Source organism: Euleptes europaea, chromosome 11 (genome assembly GCF_029931775.1).
Source record: "Euleptes europaea isolate rEulEur1 chromosome 11, rEulEur1.hap1, whole genome shotgun sequence".
Lineage (NCBI taxonomy): Eukaryota > Metazoa > Chordata > Lepidosauria > Squamata > Sphaerodactylidae > Euleptes > Euleptes europaea.
In genome coordinates this window covers 52,990,991-53,013,321 of record NC_079322.1, presented here as the reverse complement: position 1 = coordinate 53,013,321, position 22,331 = coordinate 52,990,991, and the positions used below count along the sequence as shown (strand labels likewise).

General features: G+C 44.0%; 1 protein-coding gene across 1 annotated transcript; it reads left to right on the top strand.

Moving 5' to 3' along the window:
• The first annotated feature begins 695 nt into the window (after window positions 1-695).
• Window positions 696-2,521, top strand: FZD1 (frizzled class receptor 1). The gene has a single exon (XM_056857091.1). The coding sequence runs from the start codon at window positions 696-698 to the stop codon at window positions 2,451-2,453; it is 1,758 nt and encodes a 585-aa protein (XP_056713069.1). The 3' UTR covers window positions 2,454-2,521.
• Window positions 2,522-22,331: the final 19,810 nt, after the last annotated feature.

The window sequence follows — 22,331 nt, the reverse complement described above, 5'->3', positions numbered from 1 at the left end:
GACCGCGGCGGCCCCCCTCCCCCCTCGCCTGGCGTCCTGGAAAAAAAGTTGCTGGGAGGAACTAGGGGCGGGCGGGTAGGTGGGCGCGTTCCGGGGCGGCCGCCGCCCCCTGCGCTCGGAAGCGAGGAGCGGTGTTGGACGACGGTCCCTTACGCAGGCCAACTTCGGCGTCGGTTTCAAGGCTCCTCCCTCCTGGTGAAAGCCAGACTGCGGGGCGCCTGGAAACCGGTCCGAGGGAAAGCGAGCGAGCGAGAGAGAGAGAGAGAGAGAGAGAGAAGGAAGGGCTTGAGGGACTTGCCCCAAATGGTCAGGCGGCGGCGGTGGCGGAGGAAGAAGAAAAGGCGACTGCAGCAGCGGCAGCAGCAGGAGCAGCAGCAGGAGCAGCAGCAACAGCGTCGGGAGCAGCCGCGCGGCCGGCTGCAGGGAGGAGCCCAGCGCCGCCGGCGGAGCGGGGGGGTCGCGCCGGGGTGGCCCCTCCACGTCCGCCGCTGCCTCCCCTCCCCCTCCCGGCCCCCCCCTCCATGAGTCTCAACTTTGAGCCGGCCGGAGAAGGCGAGAAGCGGCAGCCTGGCTAGGGAGGCGCGGCTGGCGGCGGCCGGAGCAGCAGCGGGAGCACCAGGGGGAGCAGCAGGAGCACCAGGGGGAGCAGCGGGAGCAGCAGGAGCACCAGGGGGAGCAGCGGGAGCCGGCCGAGCATGGCCGAGGAGCGGGCCGTGCAAGTTTGCGGCGGGGCGGGCAGGCCGGCGCTGCTCCTCTGGGCGGCGGCGCTGCTGCTGCTGCTGCTCCCTCCCCCGGCGCGGGGCCAGGCCCCTCCGCCGCCCCCCCAGCAGCAGCAGCAGCAGCAGCACTCCAACGGCGAGCGGGGCATCTCGGTGCCGGACCACGGCTACTGCCAGCCCATCACCATCCCGCTGTGCACCGACATCGCCTACAACCAGACCATCATGCCCAACCTGCTGGGCCACACCAACCAGGAGGACGCCGGCCTGGAGGTGCACCAGTTCTACCCGCTGGTGAAGGTGCAGTGCTCGGCCGAGCTCAAGTTCTTCCTGTGCTCCATGTACGCGCCGGTGTGCACGGTGCTGGAGCAGGCGCTGCCCCCGTGCCGCTCCCTGTGCGAGCGCGCGCGCCAGGGCTGCGAGGCGCTCATGAACAAGTTCGGCTTCCAGTGGCCCGACACGCTGCGCTGCGAGAAGTTCCCCGTGCACGGCGCCGGCGAGCTGTGCGTGGGCCAGAACGCCTCCGAGCGCGCCACCGCCGCCCCCTCGCCGGGGCCCCCGCTCTGGACCAGCCCGCCCCAGCCCCGGCCGCCAGGGGGCGCGCCCCCCTCGGGCGCCGGCGCCCGCTTCACCTGCCCCAGGGGCCTCCAGGTGCCCGCCTACCTGAACTACCGCTTCCTGGGCGAGAAGGACTGCGGGGCCCCCTGCGAGCCCGGGCGCCCCTACGGGGTCATGTACTTCGGGCCCCAGGAGCTGCGCTTCGCCCGCACCTGGATCGGCATCTGGTCGGTGCTCTGCTGCGCCTCCACCCTCTTCACCGTGCTCACCTACCTGGTGGACATGCGGCGCTTCAGCTACCCCGAGCGGCCCATCATCTTCCTCTCGGGGTGCTACACCGCCGTGGCCGTGGCCTACGTCGCCGGCTTCCTGCTGGAGGAGAAGGTGGTCTGCAACGAGCGCTTCGCCGAGGACGGCGCGCGGACGGTGGCCCAGGGCACCAAGCGGGAGGGGTGCACCATCCTCTTCATGATGCTCTACTTCTTCGGCATGGCCAGCTCCATCTGGTGGGTCATCCTCTCCCTCACCTGGTTCCTGGCGGCGGGCATGAAGTGGGGCCACGAGGCCATCGAAGCCAATTCCCAGTACTTCCACCTGGCTGCCTGGGCTGTGCCTGCTATCAAAACCATCACCATCTTGGCCTTGGGGCAGGTAGATGGGGACGTGCTTAGTGGCGTCTGCTTTGTGGGCATCAACAACGTGGATGCCTTGCGGGGCTTTGTGCTGGCTCCTTTATTTGTGTACTTGTTCATTGGCACCTCCTTCCTGCTGGCTGGATTTGTGTCCCTCTTCAGAATTCGGACCATCATGAAGCACGACGGTACCAAGACGGAAAAGCTGGAGAAGCTGATGGTGAGGATAGGGATCTTCAGCGTCCTCTACACCGTACCTGCCACCATTGTCATTGCCTGCTATTTTTACGAGCAAGCCTTTAGGGAACAGTGGGAAAAGAGTTGGTTTGCTCAGAGCTGCAAGAGCTATGCCATCCTGTGTCCCAGTAACCACCACCATCCTCCTATGAGTCCAGACTTCACGGTTTTCATGATCAAGTATCTGATGACCTTAATTGTAGGCATCACTTCAGGCTTCTGGATCTGGTCTGGGAAGACACTCAATTCCTGGAGAAAGTTTTACACAAGACTCACCAACAGTAAGCAAGGGGAAACAACTGTGTGAAATTCACACGCCCAATTAGGGATAGCAGGCAAAAGGGACCTTGCTGTGCCTGCCCATTGTCCTACCCGTGGAGTGAAGCGGAGATGCTCATATAACTGTTCCTTGGACTCTCTCACTACCTGTCCCCAACCTGCTCAGCCTATAAGGACCTGAAAGGAAAAAAGCTGGTGGAAGGACAGACCTTTTTCTTCCTTTCTTCAGCTGGGACTAAACTTACTATAAAGTTGGGAATGTGGCTTTCAGATTGTTGTAAATAGCCTCTGTAAGGTTTTGTAAGTATATTTGTATTTAAATGGCAAAGTTTCTCTCTTTTGTAATTATTTAGAACTTTTTAACCCATTTGCAGACTTTAAAAAAAAAGAAAAACGGTGTTCCGGTTGTTGTTGTTGTTTTTTAGCGAGAGGTGGAAACGTAGGAACCAAAACGATCTCCTTTTAAGCCCACTTGTTGCTTTTCAAATCACTGGGTCCCAAATGAAGACTGACATATTTCATACGTGGTTGTAATACCCAAAATCATTTGCATGATGCCCCTCTGGTTATAGCAGCAATTGGGAAGTTGCAGGCACTTGATCTCTGTCTGCTCCCTAACAAATACAAGAAAAGAATGGAAGAGGCTAACCCTTCTCTTTCTCTGTATGGCCTGGAGAAAGAGAGGAGGAAGCAGTTTTACCTGTTCTAGCTCCTCTGTGGAAGTGGGGGGGAATCATATGTTAGGCAGTTGCATTCCTAGTAGTCCTTGCGGAAGAACATTTTAAATAGGCAAACTCTTGGCGAGAAACAGCCTCTGCAAGCCCTAACTAAAGGTGTGACCGGTTTTAAGAAGCATGAAATTGAAAGGTTATGAATAAAAGCTTCTCCCCTGCTGAATCTGTACAGCGTGTCTGATAGTTCTAAGAACAGTCACAGAAACCTAACTTTTTTCTTAACTTTGCAAACCCCACCGTTTGCTTTTAAGCCTCTGAGAAGCAATTCTTCCCTTCTGCAGTGTGCAGAAATGGAACTGTTTGGTTGTCATTTCTACTCTGTAGCTGGGTGGAAAGGAAAGTTGCGTGTCTTCATAGTGAGGTGGTGTTCTTTTTCTTAACAGAATGCTTTTAGCATTTTGCTAGAGGAGAGCTGCCAGGGATAACTGCGCTGGTTTGGTTTTGTGGACAAGCTCAGCATGGCCAAGACTAAGGGGGGAAATAAAAGGTCTTGGCAACTTGGCTTATTTAGATTTTCAAAGTATTTCTAACATTAACATTTCATTTCTAAAAATCTTTATGAGCTGGTGGGGCTTAATTCCCTCCTGTTAATAGTGATTGAAAAGCATAATAATTTACGACACCAGGAAAAAGAAATATAAACTGAATGAGAGGCTGTGAGGCCCAAAGATTCTACGAGCTTGAAATTTCCGTATACTAATTTATATGTAAAGCTAAGAGAGCCCAAATGTGACTGGTCTTCTCTCTCTCTAAACTGTTACAGCTACTATTTCCTTAACAGGTTTATAAAGATGCGTCAAATTTAACTGGCAAACGCATTTTAATATTTAATCCTTTGTATGGCAAAACAGAGTTGCTGCTTTTCTGATTGTACTGTTTCAAACTTTTTATATAAGCACCTGTCAAATATCTATGATTTACCATACCCTGGAATGCATAACAGTGTGAACTTGATATGCGTTTTTTTCCTGTTCACTATCAAAATCATTTATATTTATAGAGGAATAGAAAGTTTATATATAAATATATATATATAAAAATACATATTTTTAATTTCTTTGAAATAAATTGAGGTTTTGTACAAAATTACCTTGTCCTTTTAAAAATTCTTCATGGAAACTTAACAGATACTTACTGTTCTGTTTTAATATTAAAGCTGTAGGGGTTATTTAAATTGAGTAAAAACTGAAAAAGAGCATACATTGTATGGGTCTACTGTTATAATTAATCTCTCTTTCTCTGTTTACCTTAGAACTCATATAGGCTGTGTAGAATTAATGAGAGAAATACTGCTGGTCTTGAGAAAATTCTTTTCTCTAATAGAAGTTTAAAAGCTTGCTGTTTTTTGTTTTTCTAACACAGCAACTAGAAACCCTGTTTTGTTCTAGTCTTGCTTCTTGAATACAAATATGAAAATATTCACACTGGTAACATCATTTTTAGACTGTTGTGCTTAAAATACCAGCAGACTTCTATGCAAGATTCTTTAAAGCAATTCTTTTGTTGCCATGTAGCATATTTTTGTGCAGCCAGCAGTGTGGCGGACTTTAAAAAAACACACCCTATACCAATTTGGGATGGAGAGGGGAGGAAATCTTTTCATTTTCACAGTAGTTTATGAGAGTTCTATTTGGATTGGAACTCTTGGTAAAGCTGATTTCAGCCATTAATTAGATAGCATTTTTTAGTTATTATTTTACTGCCTGTAGGAAGACACTTCAGTTGTGCAAGGAGAAAAGAAAAGGTTAATAGTAAGATTCTCTCTCACCACACCAACTGGTATTTTAAATGAAACTCTGCTAGTGAACACTCTTCAGTAGCAGTTAATTAAGGCCGAGTATTTTCATTTGATGTATCGTTCTCTTCTGGTCAGAGGAATTTTATAATTTTAATTTATTAGTTGTTTGTACTTATCATTGGCCTGAAGCTAAATTTATGTATGAATCATGGAAAGTGATCGTAGACAGTAGCTGCAATACCATGAGCATATTTGGTTTTAAGTTCCATTTAGAAAAGAGAGATAGAGAACGTAGGGTTTTGGAGTATCTGAATTCTAAAATCAACAGTGTCTCATTTTAGTGAATTCTCTTTGTTCTCCTTTATACATATCTTTCTCTGGGTATTTTGCACATGTTCTCATTCATACATTCTCCTATCCGTATCTCCTCTAGGAGGGAGACATACAAACCTGTCTTTTTATGACCATCTTGTAGTCAATGTTTTACCATTGTGAAAACTATATCTGGGAGCAACTGAAGGAATGCAGGGAGAGGCTGAGAAGGTGCTTACCATGTTTGAGGTGGTTGAAAGTTTCCTTCTCCAGCCTTCTCTTCCTGAATAATCCACCTAGCAGTATAATCTGGCTCTGGCCCTATGAATATTAGTTAAACACGGACTCGGTTTTCCTTTTTGAGAGCAGCAAGCCAAGCTCACTCGAGAACCTGTTTTAATTAGCCCTCTCCAGCATGTTGTGGCACAATAGCTTGTGCAGGCAGATAGATGCTGAGCCATAATTTATTCCATGCCAGTCTTGTCAGCTTCACTCCCGCGTTACTCCTGAGTGCAAGCCACTGCCCTGATGAGTCTCACAGTCGATATTGCAGGGGTTTTAATCAGCCACAATCCTGTTGGTTTCCTGCCCGAGGGGGAAAGCCGTTGTTTACAAACAAAATGCATGTAGAGCATTTCTGTATACACTAATGCTTTCATAGCCCTTTCCTGCTCAAAAGATGGTACCTTTACCTGGATATATTTATTAAAAAGGTGATATTGTGCTGTGGAAATAAAAGCACCACTTGCCCAGTAGTGTTCCTGTGCAATGCCCATTCATTTCATTATGGCCACACAGGATAGCCCCTTATGTTTTCTTGCACAAAGTGTTACTACATCTTTAAGAGAATGTACAATGTAAAAATGGCAATTTCAGTGCTCAGGTATCTGAAGCTAAAATCTTTTGTATGTTTACCTGGCATTAAGCCTTCTAATAACCACAGAATATGCTTTTATGCTAAGCTACATAAGTGATGTCTGGCAAAAAAGCACATGACCCATTTTGAAACATGATACAGAAACTAGTAGAGATTGGAGATTCCTTTAACATTGGGAAGAATCGAGTCCAGTTGGCCCAAGTCGCCCATGATGGCTTCCCTTCCCCCAGTGTTGTGCATGTAACATGCACACAAATGTAGCCCCATAGTGCAATCTGAGGCATGTTTACTCAGAAGGGCTTCTCCTTAGACAAGTGTGCATTACTTTATAATGTAATTGTAAGTAGAGTTGCACTCTTCTAAGTCCATTGATTTAGAAAGGTATAACTGTTCTGGATTGCTTTGTTTAGCCATTCTGCACCACAGTGGCTAATTCTGGGATTGCGATGTTTATTTTCAGAGCTTTAAATGGATAGTAATTGATAACACTCAACTATGGTCAGTTGTTGGTAAATGCCTGAACGTACAAAAACGTAGTGCCTTAACACAAATTTAAATCTACAGATACATGTCTTGGCTTTTAGACTAATGGCCAGTTCAGCTATGCCAGTAGCTAAGTTGAGGCTGCCAAAAGGAATTATCCATGTAGCTGGTCACATGACTTTTGAAAGGCTTCTGTTCATGTGCAGCCTTGATACATTAGATATGCATGGCTTGCGCAGAGCCTAGCACCTATCTAAGGGTGGCCAGCATGATATATCAGGCCTCAGAAAGGTTTTGGACGTTCCAAGAACCATCAACAAGAAGATAAGTGAGCATTTTGAACTGCTGCTTGCAGTACTTCCCTTGTCATTTGTACTCTCTGTTTTTCATTCCCAGGGAAAGAAACAAAGGAGCAACTCCTGTACATGCTCAGTGAGGTGTGCAAGAGTAACGTGTCCCCTGCCATTTGGCTGATGCATTTATTTTCCCCTTTCATGCTACCTCCGAAGTATCAGATGACCACAGGGGACTATCCCTGCAAGTTTTTGTTTCTTAAACAACTATTATAATAGAATTTAGCCAATGTGTACCTTACTGGGAGCTCCTAGTCTCACTGTGCATATAAGAAGCATGTAAATCTTCAAGTGAAGGCTTTGGCCCCGCATTCTCTTATGCCCATGCTTCAGTTACATGCTGGGAATTGTTCTGCCATGTTGGCTTCTATGCATAACATTCAGGGAAAACGGCTGTCATGTGGGTCAGAAAATCCGAATTTACGCACCCACACAGCAGCCATTCATGCTTTACTGTGATCTTCCCCAAAACTCTGGAGCAAAACAGGTGATAGAAAAATTGGAGAAAAGCCGGGGAAACTCCCGGAGGTGCACAAATGTACTGCAATGCTATGGGGAAGTAGGGGGAAAAAACCACTGTCCAAAATCATTTAACTTGAGGCAGATATCCCATGTGGAAGAACTCTGTGTGACCCACATAGGAAGGAGTAAAAACATTCAAAGAGAATAGATTCCAGTCCCATGTTTATAGTACAGAAAATTGGATCATGTTAATCGTGACAACATGTTGAAAAATTAGCACAATGCCAAGCTGTCTCTCGTGAGGGAACATGGTACTAACACTCAAAACTACTGCCCTCATCGATTAAAAAGGGCTGAACATGTTGCTATGGGAATTACATACTGGGATCCTATTCACAAATACATTTGTATATGAATTTGTTTCTGCATTGCGTTCAGGAATTTACTCTCAAAACTACTTCAAGTGCTTAACTTACTAACCCTATGCTATTTATTTATTTAGTACACTTCTATGCTGTCCTTCCTCCAAGGCATTCAAGGTGGCATAGATAGTTCTCCACTCATCCATTATATCCTCACAACTACCGCTAAGGTAGGTTATGCCGAGAGAGAGAGTGAGTGGCCCAATGTGACTCAACAAGCATGATGGCAAAGTAGAGATTTGGATCAAGGTTTTTCCAGATCCCAGTCTGACTCTCTTAACCACTACATACGAGTGGCTTTTGATAATGTTAGCTTTTGATCGATTGGCATGTGATGATTCTGTATAAACAAATGAACAACTAAAACAACTTAGAAGAAGAGTTGGTTTTTATATGCCGACTTTCTCTACCACAAGGAAGAATCAAACCGGCTTACAATCACCTTCCCCTCCCTGCAACAGACACACTGTGAGGTAGGTGGGGCTGAGAGAGTGTGACTAGCCCAAGGTCACCCAGCTGGCTTCACGTATAGGAGTGGGGAAACAAATCCAGCTCACCAGCTTAGCCTCCGTTGCTCATGTGTAGGAGTGGGGAATCAAACCCGGTTCTCCAGATCAGACTCCACCGCTCCAAACCACCGCTCTTAACCACTACATCACTCTGGCTCTTACATTTTCCCTTACCCTTTCTCCAAACAGTGGTTTACATAGCTTTCCCCATTTTAACAGCCCTGTGAAGAAGGTTAGGCTGAGAGACCAGCACAAGATCACCCAGAGAGCTTCATGGCTTTGCGGTGGTGAATTTTACCTGGGGGTGAATTGTATTTCTAGTCCTCTAGTGCTCTAACCACTGTTTCCCCCTTGCTCCAAAGTTTTGGGGACCTACGCTGCAATCTGCACACAAGCTGTTTAAAGACCATTGATTTCAATGGGATTTAAGCATCCCAGCTCTCTGCAGGACTGCAGCCTCTGCTTTTTTTGGAAGATGTAAGAAAGACCTTACAGCTCTAGAAAAGTAGGCCTTTAACATTAGGCCTGTAAAGAAATATTCAAAGATCCCCAAATGAAAAGCTTCACATTTCAAGACAGTTTGATAAAGTAGGGCTCTTCTACCAGTTCATTTTTGACCTCCCCCATATTTCTTTCGGATTGACGCAGCGACCCGTGCTCATTCCTTAAAAAGGAGACTCCTTGCAATGAACACAGCAACATTTGCTTGAAAAGAAAGAAAGCTTAAAATATTGTCGAAGGCTTTCACGGTCAGAGTTCATTGGTTCTTGTAGGTTATCCAGGCTGTGTGACCGTGGTCTTGGTATTTTCTTTCCTGACGTTTCGCCAGCAGCTGTGGCAGGCATCTTCTAAAGATGCCTGCCAGAGCTGCTGGCGAAACGTCAGGAAAGAAAATACCAAGACCACGGTCACACAGCCCGGATAACCTACAAGAACCAAAGAAAGCTTAGTTTAAACTATAGAAAACAAATAAGAATCAATATCCATATTGTACTAATGGTTATAACAATAAATGTAACAATAATAACAAATAGTCTCATGGCACCTTAAGGGCTAACTAATTTACTGTGGCCTACATTTGCAAACTGATCTCGTCAGATCTCAGAAGCTAAGCAGGGTCAGCCCTGGTTAGTATTTGGATGGGAGACCACCAAGGAAGACCAGGGTTGCTGTGCAGAGCACTGGAAAACCACCTCTGTTAGTCTCTTGCCATGAAAACCCCAAAAAGGGGTCGCCATAAGTCGGCTGCGACTTGAAGGCACTTTACACACACACACACACACACACATTTGTGAGAGAAAATGACAAGTTTAGGCCAGAGGAGGTTTCTCCAGCCTAAGTGGCTGTTCCATTGGAGGAAGAGCCACTTGGGTTGGAAGAAATCTCCCCAGGTGGGAGGGAGGCTTCAGTCTTTGCCCCATAGAATGCTAGGATAAGCCAGTGTCAAACACTTGGAAGGAAAAAACGTAGCCTGATCCTATGTGTGTTATCTTAAACTTAAGCACAACTAATTTGAATAGGATTTTCTTTCCCCTGAGTATGACTGGGGCCTTGGTTTTAAAATTAAGAGAGATGACAGAAGACAGATGGCAGAGTCTGAGTCTCCATTCATTAGTGACAAATTATCAGGAGTTATTGAGATGTTGATTTAAAAAAAAATACGGTGGATCCCCTGCTGGCTGACAAGGATTTTTAAACCAAGATAATCCCCCTGTGTTGATATAATTAGTGGAATGTTTCCTATATAAGACATTATCATGTTAATGATGGAAGTGGAGTGATGACTGAAATATACATTATATGGACCATTTTATCATGAACTGATCATGAATCAAGAAAGAGTAGGACCTTTGTAGATGTACAGGGAAATAGATGACAAATTCCCAAGCATAATGACTGATTTCTATTTACATATATTTTCATGGACTAGAACCCACTTCACCAGATATGTGAAGTGTGTTCCCAGATGTTAAATACAGATGCATTGGATGAAGAAAAAAAAAAGAACAATGAAATCCCAAGAGTGTCTTTCCTATGTGATGTGCAGTGAACAGTGAGCATCATAGAGATGAACATTGTATAGATGACCTTTCATGGCAGCTGTAATAGATGACAACACAATCTTCCTAAACATACTAGTATCTGTTGTGTTATGGGAATTCATTGTGTTTATTGAAGCACAACGAGAGAGTACCAAGTTTCCTAATGAATTCTAATTCAGCGGCAGTTTCATGCAGGAATCTTTCTTTGAAGTTCTTCTGTTGAAGAATGGCGCCTCTCGGGTCATCAGCAGTGTGTTCTGATAGACTGAAATGTCCTCCCACTGCTTTCTAAACGGTGCCACTTTTTGATATCAGATTCGTCATATGGATATCATCCTGAAAAGTCAATATAATGATTAGAGAAGACAAATATAACGAACCAGAATGGTTAAAGAGTCATGGGCTTTGCAATGCAGAGGTGAACTGCACAGTAGGATGTTTTAAAAAGTAACCATAATAGCTTGCATTTCCCCCCTCAGTTTTTTTTTTTTTTTGGGGTTCATGAACGGTGGACATTTAGCTATCTTTTCCTTTCTCAGGATAGCACTATTGTTGCAAGCGAGTTAGAGTCACTAGGAATGGTACAGCAGCGAGGGAGAAAAATGGACTACAGGAATGAGACTTTGCTCAGCAAAGCAGACTGATGCTGCTATGCTCCTGCTTTAATGCTTGATCTTCTCCTTCTCTTGGGAAACCTTGTTTGTCCCAGAGCTCCTGTCCTTTTGGTGTCCTATGTAACTTGAACACTGAGGATTTGGGTTGCCTTTCCCCCGCTGGTCTAGTAACTGACCTTGTCTGGACCTTTCAATACCTTATGCTGAATCAGCATAGAAGATATGATGGAAAAGTAGACAAGAAAGTTTCTTACTTCTGCAGCACACGGAAGATCCATAGTTTGAATTCATAGTTCAGTGGTAGAGCACAGCATTAGCTGATTTACATACACAAAGTTCACTCTCCAGTTAAACGGGATTAGAAAAGAACTCTGCCTGAAACAGAGGAGAGTTGCTTGCAATATCTGTTGCTTGCAATAGCTTTGGCCGGGGAGAGCGGGGTAACAAATGGAAATTATAAATAAATAAATAAAAATCTGACTACTACTGAACCAATGGACGAATGGGTTGACTCAACAGAACACAATTTCACATGTCAATGTGTGTTTATATTGGAGGGTTATTACAGTACTATAACATGCTTTGCACATGAGAACCACCTCCCAAAGAGGAAAAGTAGGAGCTAGGATAAATAAAGCACATGTGCCAAGCTGCCCTCTAGGAACAAAGTACTTGGATTGCTCCAGTCTCTCACTTGTATACACAATCCTTCTATAAACAGCTGATCTTGAGCTACTGCTAATCGGTATGGCATAAGCAAATAGAGATTATCCAGTTGCTCTGAGTCAAATAGTGCTAAGTATTACTGATAAAGCAGCTCTTTATGAAATGATTTAAGATTAAGAAGAAGGAAAAATCTCTCTCAAGTTTTGTCCTTGGGAAATTGGAAAGCCTTTGTCTGTAATCTACCAGAGTGTCAATGGTACTATAGTAATCAACCACTTGTATTTTTTCCAAGGTGAAACTATAGTGTTTCTAGGATTATCATCATACTATAGAAGATCCTTAAGAATTTTTTTTAAAAATGGTCAGACTTGTTGAATAATGTCTTCTCTTTGGGGCTGATCATCAGAGATGCCTTTACTTTCGCCATATGATTGTGCATAGTTGTGGGTGTCAGTGGGACTGCAACACGCTCCAGTGCAATTGCTACGCTCTCTGTACCTGGTGAGCATTCTTTGTTAAAACATATTTCCACCTTGTTGATTGGGTATAGGATACTACCTAGTGTCATGACCATGCTGGGATTTTAGGATTGGGCCCACCTTTCTAACATTAAGCAGCCAGAGTAACATACATTCTAATAGTAGCTAGACATTCCTGGAAAGGCTGTGTTAAATTATGATGAAATGTCACCATGTAGGTAACCATTTATTTATGCCTTACCTGGATTCAATTTCATGTTGTTAACTTACATCCAACCCTTAAATGTTTCCAGATACTTGATAATAGACCCCATCATTATTCTTGGCTCTGAGGAGAATGAAAAATAGAACTATGTTGGTATCATTGGCATCATGACTCGTCTATCAAAAATTCTGGATGATCTCCACGAATGAGTTTATCTAGGTGTAGAATAATACTGTGGGTTCTGAAAGGTTTAAGATAGTCTTCTCTGTTGTTTAATATTTGTAGCACAGAACAATATAATTTCTATAGTACAGTAACCTTTCAGTACAACATTCCAACACCATCAGCATAGAACTGCAAAATTGTACCTGATATAACCAATTTCAAGCCCAGAAAAATCTGATAGTTATTGCTGTCAAAAGCCCCATGAGGCCAGGAAGGATTAAAAAGTTTAAAGTTCCCTTTGTTAATCTTCCAACATATCTTACCCAATGGTTTCACCAACCTCCATTCCAAAATTCCAAAAAAGTCTTGAATTAGGGTTGCCAACCTCCAGGTACTGGAAATCAGCAGTGGAGATCAAATGTACAAAGGTATCAAAGTACTTGTATTGTACTTTGTACTTGTATTGTGCTTAATTAACAATAACATACACTTCACTTTTGTATGTTATTGTTAATTAAGCACAATACAAGTACTTTGATACCTTTGTACATTTGATCTCCAGTGCTGATTTCCAAACCTTTTGGTATAGGCACGGAGGTGCCTCCTATTTGGAATTGTAACCTCCAGGTACTAGCTGGAAATCTCCAGCTGATAGAGATCAGTTCCCCTGGAGAAAATGGCCACTTTGGCAATTGGACTCTATGGCATTGAAGTCCCTCCCCAAACCCTGCCCTTCTCAGACCCCGCCCCAAAAACCTCCCGCCGGTAGCGAAGAGGGACCTGGCAACCCTAACTTGAATCCAGACTGAAATGGAACCAAATAATTGGCCTAGTCCAAAAGTACCTGGTTGTGATGCAATATAACTTGTTGACAGATGTGCTGGCTGTGGGATACTTTTTGTAGATATCATTTCACAATACATATGTTTTTCCTGCATGGGAGTCACTTGTATGTGGGGCAGGGCATACAGTCTGCTGCAGCTGTGGCCGCTTTTTGGTGTTTTTGTTTTCCGAACACTCTGCTGTGTATTGAGTTCCCAGCTCACCCCATTCTGGGAAATTTTAAGCTTGCGGTCTGAGCCCAGAGATTTTACTAAAAAGGGTCTGTTGTTGTACCAAAATCCCCATCAAAGTGCGACTTGTATTGATTTCATAGAATTTGTTTTCAAACTTAGTTACATGCATTCATAAGAACCAAGCCGAGTTTCCTGTCTCTTAGGGGTTCATGTGGAAAATGGGTAGGGATTGGAAGGATATGATGATAAAGTCATTGGGACACCCCGTCGAAACCCCACCTCTAAAATTAAACTCCCGTTGACCATTTAAAAGGTTTTGCGAAAACGTGTACTTTGATTTCTGACATCTGATTTAAATGGCTGCCATGTTTGTTCCTGTACAACTTCCTTGTGAGGGTAAGTATCCTTCTATTTTCTGCCACAAAGGCATTATTAAAATACATCTGAACACATTTTCAAAGCTGTTTCCCCCCCAGTTGTGTAAATAGCCTTTCTCTGAAGTCTTAGCATTTTATTGAAGTCACGCTTGTATTGCTAAAGGGGCTGGGAGGAGGGAATGGACCTCTTTTGGATTTAAATTTTGGTGGGATATTCTTGAGAGATAAGTTTTATTTACAATGACACTCTGGTCTTCTGATAACAAAGAAAACAAAACTACAATAATAATGATCAATTTTAAAATAGAAATGCACAAAGTATCTTTTATGTATAGTCAGCCAGGCAAAAACATTTTACTGCCTTTTCAAAAGACAAGTGAAGAAGAATAGTTCCTCAGTTCTAAAATGAAAATTCCAGATAGGTACCTGTGTTAGGTTGAAGCAGCAAAATAAATTAGGAGTCCAGCGACATTGGACAAGATTTATTCCAGCATAAGCGTTCCAAGATGTGAGCTCTGATTCATGTACACTTATGCTGGAATAAATGGTGTTCATCTTTAAGGTTCCATTGGATTCCTACTAATTTCATAGTCTTGGATCCTACTTCTAGCGGCAGATGTTCGTATTTCATGGATTAGAAGACCTGCACAGAGCCTTTGAGTTAGACAAGGATCAAAAGAAAGATGATGGGACTAGTAACAAGAAGTAAACAGGCTATGAAATAAAAAAGTCTAAATTAAAAAAAAAGAAGTAAACAGGATAGTGTTTACAATAATGTATTACAAAAATCTCTGATCACATTTTCTCCAGAGACAGAAAACACCTTTCAAGGAGTTCCACTTGCTGTGCCAGGAATTCAAAAGCACTGACCCTATTTAAGTGATTAAGTTTATCATTTATCTTTAAAAAAATTAAATTAGAGGCAAAGGAGGTATGCGTGTAGAGTTTAGCAGGACTAGAACTATCCATCAACATTGGCTAATCTGTTGCCTTATTGCTTAAAGCCACCTGGAGCGCCAATTAATTGAAAAGGGCAACATTTCTTCCTATCTTCTGTTCCCTGGCCTATGCAATCGCAATACCTACCTCTGCTTTCTCTCTCCAGAAAAAAAAAATGTTACAGGGATGTTGAATAGCCAGGTTTTTTTAGTACAGCAAAACACTCTAATCTATATAGCATGGCAGTATTTTAAAGTGCACTTTATTATTTTAGATGGCAGTTTTTAATGCACCGTAAAGAGAGTACAGTAAGCAGTTGTCACAGTTAGTGTAGTGGTAAAGGGAAGCTCATTCCTGAGCTTTGTGGTGGCCGAAGAGGGCATAGCTGAGGCGCTACCGCAGCACCTCCAAAGAGGTTCCTCAGCGCTGAAAGGCTAAAAAAAGCCTTTTTAAATTTAAAAATTCAAAAATGGGGCATTTTCCCTTATAGAGAACAGCAAGGCTGCGCCAGGAAAAACCTGGCGCAGCAACGCTGTTTCGGCAGGGGTGTTCCCAGGCTGGAAGGGGTTAGGAGGCAGCCTACAGCAGCCCTGTCCCCTGGAATGTCCTGAGAATGCCTCCCAGGACACTAGCACAAGCACTTGCACCAGCAAGATGCTGATGGGAGGCCGAGCCGGCATCCACGGCCCACGCTGCCGCACCAGTCCTGGGGCACCACCACAAGTGGCACTACACCGGTGTCTGGGCCACTTTGCATGACGCAAGTAACACAGACGCCGACGTAGGGGGCTGCTCGCCTCCTAAGCCCATTCGGCCCCCAGGCTCAGGAATGAGCTCAAAGACAATGTGGCATACTATAACAGAGGTGCCCTAGCATGGAGACTTCCATGCTTTGCATCTCAGCATCTAGTGTGTCTTTAAAGCTGAACCTTGACAGATGTTTGAGTCTGTTTCCCTTTCAAGCTTGAAGTAGAGAAGGCAAAATAGCTCTACTTGGACATCCCCACCATATAATAAACAGTGCTAGATTAGGGTTGCCAGGTCCCTCTTCGCCATCGGCGGGAGATTTTTTGGGCGGAGCCTGAGGAGGATGGAGTTTGGGGAGGGGAGGGGCTTCAATGCCATAGAGTTCAATTGCCAAAGTGGCCATTTTTCTCCAAGTGATCTGATCTCTATCGGCTGGAGATCAGTTGAATTAGAAGAAGAAGAAGAGTTGGTTTTTATATGCCGACTTTCTCTACCACTTAAGGCAGAATCAAACCGGCTTACAATTGCCTTCCCTTCCCCTTCCCACAACAGACACCCTGTGAGGTGGGTGAGACTGAGAGAGCATGACTTGCCCAAAGTCACCCAGCTGGCTTTTTGTGTAGAAGTGGGGAAACAAATCCAGTTCACCAGATTAGCCTCCGCAGCTCATGTGGAGGAGTGGGGAATCAAACCCGGTTCTCCAGATCAAACTCCACCGCTCCAAACCACCGCTCTTAACCACTACACCATGCTGGCTAATTCACCACTCTGAATTAGCAGGAGATCCCCTGCTACTACCTGGCAGTTGGCAACCCTATGCTAGGTCCATGTCATTATGATACTTTTCTGTATAATTTGCTGACCAATAATTCCTCAGGTGTGACAGTGGGTAGAGCATTTGTCCCCGCAACCAGCTATTGCTGCCTTTATCTGGTCATAGTATAAACCAAATGTCCAGCAAAATGAATGCTGTCACCTGTTGATCTGATTACAATGCATAAATGTGTGTGTGAGCATATAAACATGCACTCACACATGCACATAAGTCATATAGTGCTTTGCATTCATTGTGAAACACTGGCAAAAACAACAAACATATTTCTGCAGCTCAAACGTAAGCCTTATCATAGTATGAAAACATGGAAAATCAATTTCATGGTTTGAAGGACTCTTTTTTTTTAGTTTTTTTTAATTCCCTTATTTTTGTTTTATTGTATTTTATTGCAATTTTTCTTTCGGGGTAGCGTGCACTTTGTAACATCTGCCACTAACAAGCTGTTAGAACTTTCTGCTAAATTAATCCACTGGAAGGAAGTTAAACAGAAGGCCTGTGGAATGCTAAACATTCACTTTCTCTTCTGTTGTGGCTGCATTTCAGCATGGGAACCCTCCGCCGTGTTGCTACAACATCTGGACAACATTTGGGGCTGTCTCTCAAGCACACAGGGTGTGCACCTCCGGTGAATTTCAACTTTCAACATCTCCCTGCCTCTAATCTATATTTAATGTTTCATGACTGGTAGTCAGAGAAACTTCAGCTAACTATCAGGTTGGAATGAAAATGATCCTTGGGAAAACATTCATTTTTTTTCTTCTCCAGCCTACACCAGCACAGTATCTGTGACAGGGATGATCCCTGGAGATTTGTAGCCCATTCACTCGCAGTAATAATAATTAAGACTCGTGATTACTGCGCCTGCATAATCAAAGATTGCCTCATAAAATGTACTCCCAGAGGAAAAAGTGTTTCTCTGTTCGTAACTGGATGTCAGTCATATGGATCAGCGCCCCTAGGGATCGCCAGTCTTTTGCTTGCCCTTTTCATTACTTGTTGTTAAGATTGTATTCTTCTTCTTGATGCAAATGAGTAGATAACCATGTGTAAATCATGCCCTCCAGAAGGTACATGTAGGGAGTTCCCCCCTCCCCCCAAAAAAAATCTACCACAGGGATTTCTCACATGGAACATAATTACATCTCTGCCATATGGGCTCATTTATATTCTATTACAGGTTAAGCTAATACGACTCAGAAATATGCTAAAAATACCTCAAAGTGTGTTATGAATGCTGTCAAAACACTTGTCATTTCTAGTCTGCGTGCTTGATTGCTAGTGACTCTATATTTATTTAGGAATCCACGACAGGGAACCTAGGAAAACACACACAAAAAATCATAGAACCCAAATCTATTGTAGGTCTCTGAGCCAATCTAGTCTCTCTTTTTCAAGCCCCTTTATGTGGGTGGAGATTTTTCTCCTCCCATCATTCTACAGCCCATATTCATGCCATCGTTTCTGTGAAGTCTGAATCTATCTTTTTTCCATTCCTGGACATATACAAGTAAGCTTTCATAGTAAAAAAAAGGGGGGTGTAAAATAGGGTTGCCAACCTCCAGGTACTAGCTGGAGATCTTCTGCTATTACAGCTGATCTCCAGCTGATAGAGATCAGTTCACCTGAAGAAAATGGCTGCTTTGGCAATTGGACTGTATGGCATTGAAGTGCCTCCCCTCCCCAAACCCCACTTTCCTCAGGTTCCACCCCCAAAATCTCCAGGAGTTTCCCAACCTGGAGCTGGCAACCCTAGGGTAAAAACACCCTAAACATAAATGTGATCTCATGCAGGTTCATTCCCAAGGAAGCATCACTGCATGAGAATGTCAAAATGTGATGTGTTCCTCCTGGATGACCATGTAAACGTTAAACAAGGACAAATATATTTGGCTAAGCCTGGGGAATATTTGCCACTAGACTTTCCCACATGAAGATATGGCATTTTTGATTTTGAGTGATTCATGCTTGAGATTTTGAGATCCAACTAGTGAATATTTTAAAATTAAAATTGGTGCACTGATTATGTTTGTATGATCTTCTCAGTGAAATGCTGTGTAAATAATTACAATGTGGTTCTCAGAATTATTTCTGATGATCAGTTTCTGGTTCATTTGAGCAAAAGCTTCCCATGCAAGTGGCATATTTTAATCTGAGTGCTCGGAACTTCTACTATACTGCTTTACACTGTCACTTGAATTCATCTTTTAATTATTTTCCCATTTAATGGTTATGGTTTTAATGATGTTTTAATGTTTATTTTAAACAACAGAGCTCTGTGATTCTGATCCATTTAATCTGTTCTTATACTTCTTGAAAAATATGGTGATTGCAATTTTTTAAATATGTTTTACACCACTTTGAAATTTTACAAAGCAGCTACAACATTTTTGGTAAATAAACGAATGTGCGCCATCAGAACTACAGAATCACACCATCTTTTTTATGTGTAGGTGTCACATTTTGTGCTCGGACTCACTTCTACCAGTGTCCAGTAACCCAATTGACTGTTGCTTTTGAGGCCTTAGCTTTGAAAAGGGGAGAGAGTTTGAAATTTACCCCAGACTTCTTTCCTCCAGCCAGCTCTCCTGCTTCATGGAACTGACTGTCCACATTAGCCTATCTCTGACTTTTGAAAACCCACCTTAATAGGATGTTTTCTGTCTCCCATAGAGGGTGAGCCTTCCCTTGAGAGCTGGAAAGCTGATTGGTTGGTAGATCCAGCCTCATGCTTCCCTTCCTGAACACTCTCCTTCTCTGTTTCAATGCCATAATTGCCCTCCTGATCCTTGGGCCATGGCTGTGTTGTTGGCTCTTAGCTGGGTGGCCAATGGGGTTCCTGACATAGCCAGAACACTGGCACCTAGTAGGGTAACTGACTGGACCCTCAGTGGCTCATAGGAATGCCATCCTCCAAATGGGACCTGGATAGGGGGCCTGTCTTCCACTGATTTACCCCTCTTCCCGCCAACGTCTCAAAGGATGGTGGGAGGAAAAATGGGAGAAATGTGGGGGGAGTGCACCAGCGCATAACCAGAATGGATGTAATCACACCGTGGGGGATGCTCTAGGCAAAGCCCAAAACTCTGTGGTTTAACCAGTGTCGTGGTGTCTCTTCCTGTTTTCACCAGAAGTCACATTGCATGTCGATGTAAACATCAGGGCACTTCTCCCTGCCCCCAAAATCCTGGAGTTGGTAATCCTAGTCCTGGATAGGGTTGCCAACTCTGGGTTGGGAAACTCATAGCGATTTGGGGATGGATCCTGAGGAGAGTAGTGTTTGGGGAAGGGAGGGGCCTCATCAGGGTATATAGTCCATTCTTGAAAGCAGCCATTTTCTCCAAGAAAACTGATCTCTGTAGTGTGGGGATCAGTTTTAATTTCAAGAAGTCTCCAGCCTCCACCTGGACAATGGCAGCTCTAGGCTTGGTGATTTTTAGAATTACAACTCATCTCCAGACCACAGAAATCAGTTTTCCACTGGAAAATGGCTTCTTTGCAGGATAGACTCTATGGCATTATACTCTGCTGAGGTCCCTCCTCTCCCCAAACCCTGCCATCCCCCAGGCTCTACCCCTGAAATCTCCAGGAATTTCCCAACCTGAAGTTGGCACCTCTAGAGTCTCAGCTGACTCCTAATGGGAGTTGATGGTGTCTCCGGTCCCTGACCAAGGGGGCGGGGGAATCATAACATATGGATTTCCTAGTTCATGGATGGGAAGCCATCATCTTCAGTGATTTTACAGCTCTGACACCATTCATGACCAGAATGCTTGTATGTACATTTTTGCCCTAGGAAGCAAGCTACTGGTAATTGGAATCAGCTTATATCTGTGGATCATAGCGTTGAGCAAGAGGCACCACAGCTCCCTTCCTTGCACTATGCAGAAACCTTGTTTGCATGATTCATCAGGGACATAAATCAAACCACTTTAGACTTCCATGCACTCACACGGCCTTCCTCACACAGTAAACTATCTGCATGGTGGAGAAGCTTATCCACCACACTATTTCAGAATCATCCTCAGCTGGAAGGATGAACTGGGACCTCTTTGCTGTCAAGTCCATTGTGTTTATTTCCAGTTGGATTGTTTATTTATTTACTTACCCAAACCAGCTTATGTCATTCTCCTCTATTTTATCCTTACCATAACCCCATGAGATAGATTAGGCTGAGAACATGTGACTGGCCCAAGGTCATCCTTCCATGGCAGACCAGGAATTTGAACCTTGGTTTCCCAGATCCTAGTCCAACTTTCTAATCACCACACAGTGCTGGCCGGATGAATTATGGCTGCTTTGGATATTTGGAAGGAAATATTATAACTACAGCTTTTTGGATAGAGGTCACTTTCTTCCAAATGTGAAGGCAGAACTCTATATCTCTTTGATTAGCATAATGTTTAAACTTTCCCATTACCTGGAGGAAACAAGAATAAGCTGGTATTTGCACACTAACTTGTACTACATAGTTTTGAGAGGTTTAAACTTTAAAAGAAGGGTTTCTTTCCATAGAGAGTTAATTTACACTGTACCAGTAGATGGCGCACAGGAATATATAGCATTCTTTAATGGATCTTGTAGGGCCAATAAAGTTGGCAACTGTTGTAACACATGACAGCCACAGGTAGTTCCAAGCTTAAGAAGTGTGATTAGCTACTCATAGTTCAGGAACGTGATTTGGGGGTGTATGAGGAATACAACTAGTTGAACCCAAACTAGAGACAGGCTTGATGTAAAACAAGAGCAATTTTGTGGAGGAACTGGCTGCCATTTAATTGCAAAGAGAATTGACTGACTTAAAATTTACAACCAAGACTATCAATTTAATATTTCCTTTGTAGATCCAGTTGGCAAGTTTTTCTGACATTCTTCTCGTGTATTGCCTTGTCTTACTTGATGCAGACATCTGGGCTTGTTTTCTTTGCATGCAACTAAAGTTGGTGTAAGGAGCCCCGTGGCACAGAAGTGGTAAGCTGCAGTACTGCAGCTCATGACCTGAGTTCAATCTCGACAGAAGTCGGTTTCAGGCAGCTGGCTCAAGGTTGACTCAGCCTTCCGTCCGTCCGAGATCGGTAAAATGAGTACCCAGCTTGCTGGGGGTAAAGACTGGGGAAAGCAATGGTAAACCACCCTAAACATAGTCTGCCTAGTAAATGTCGGGATGTAAAGTCACCTCATGGGTCACTAATGACCCAGTGCTTGCACAGGGAACTACCTTTACCTTAAAGTTAGTGCACTCCCACTTTGCTCATTTCATGTTGTATGAGGTGTGGAGCGTTGCCTTGTGGTGGTGAGACATTGGACTCAATAGCTTTTTGATACCAGCCCATGCTAATTCTATGAATAAGCTGAGCAAGTTCATACAACATCTGCTGCAGTGGTCCCTGTAGAAGCATGTGTTATAGATCTCTGCACATCAAGCTTCTGTGTTGAATGCTCATTGTCACATGTTGTTATGATTTTATCACATATTTCTTTCAAGAGCTCAGAGCATCATTTCTACCACCACCACTAACATTTTATTCTAGTAAGAATTCTGTGAGCTAAGTTAGGCTGGGAGACAGTGACTCACCCATGAGCATATTAGCAGTAGAAAAGAGCAAGAGTCCAGTAGCACCTTAAACACTAATAAAATGTCTGGCAGGGTATGAGTTTTCATGAGCTCGCTTCTTCAGCTGTGGCTCACAAAAGTTCATACGTGCCAGAAATTTCGTTAGTCTTTAAGGTGCTACCGGACTGTTGCTCGTTTCTACTGCTATTGACAGACTAACATGGCTAACCATCATGATCTACCTCCCTGATCACTCTGTAAGCTTCACTGTAAGGCGGGTATTTAAACCCAGGTATCCTTGGTCTCACTCCAACTGCTGTGCCACAGTCAAGCAATTTGCGAGCAGAATATTCAGTCCCCAGAGCTGTGATGGTGAAGAT

Excerpts from the sequence above, each read along its gene's own strand:
- FZD1 (XM_056857091.1), top strand. The coding sequence starts at position 696 with ATGGCCGAGGAGCGGGCCGTGCAAGTTTGCGGCGGGGCGGGCAGGCCG.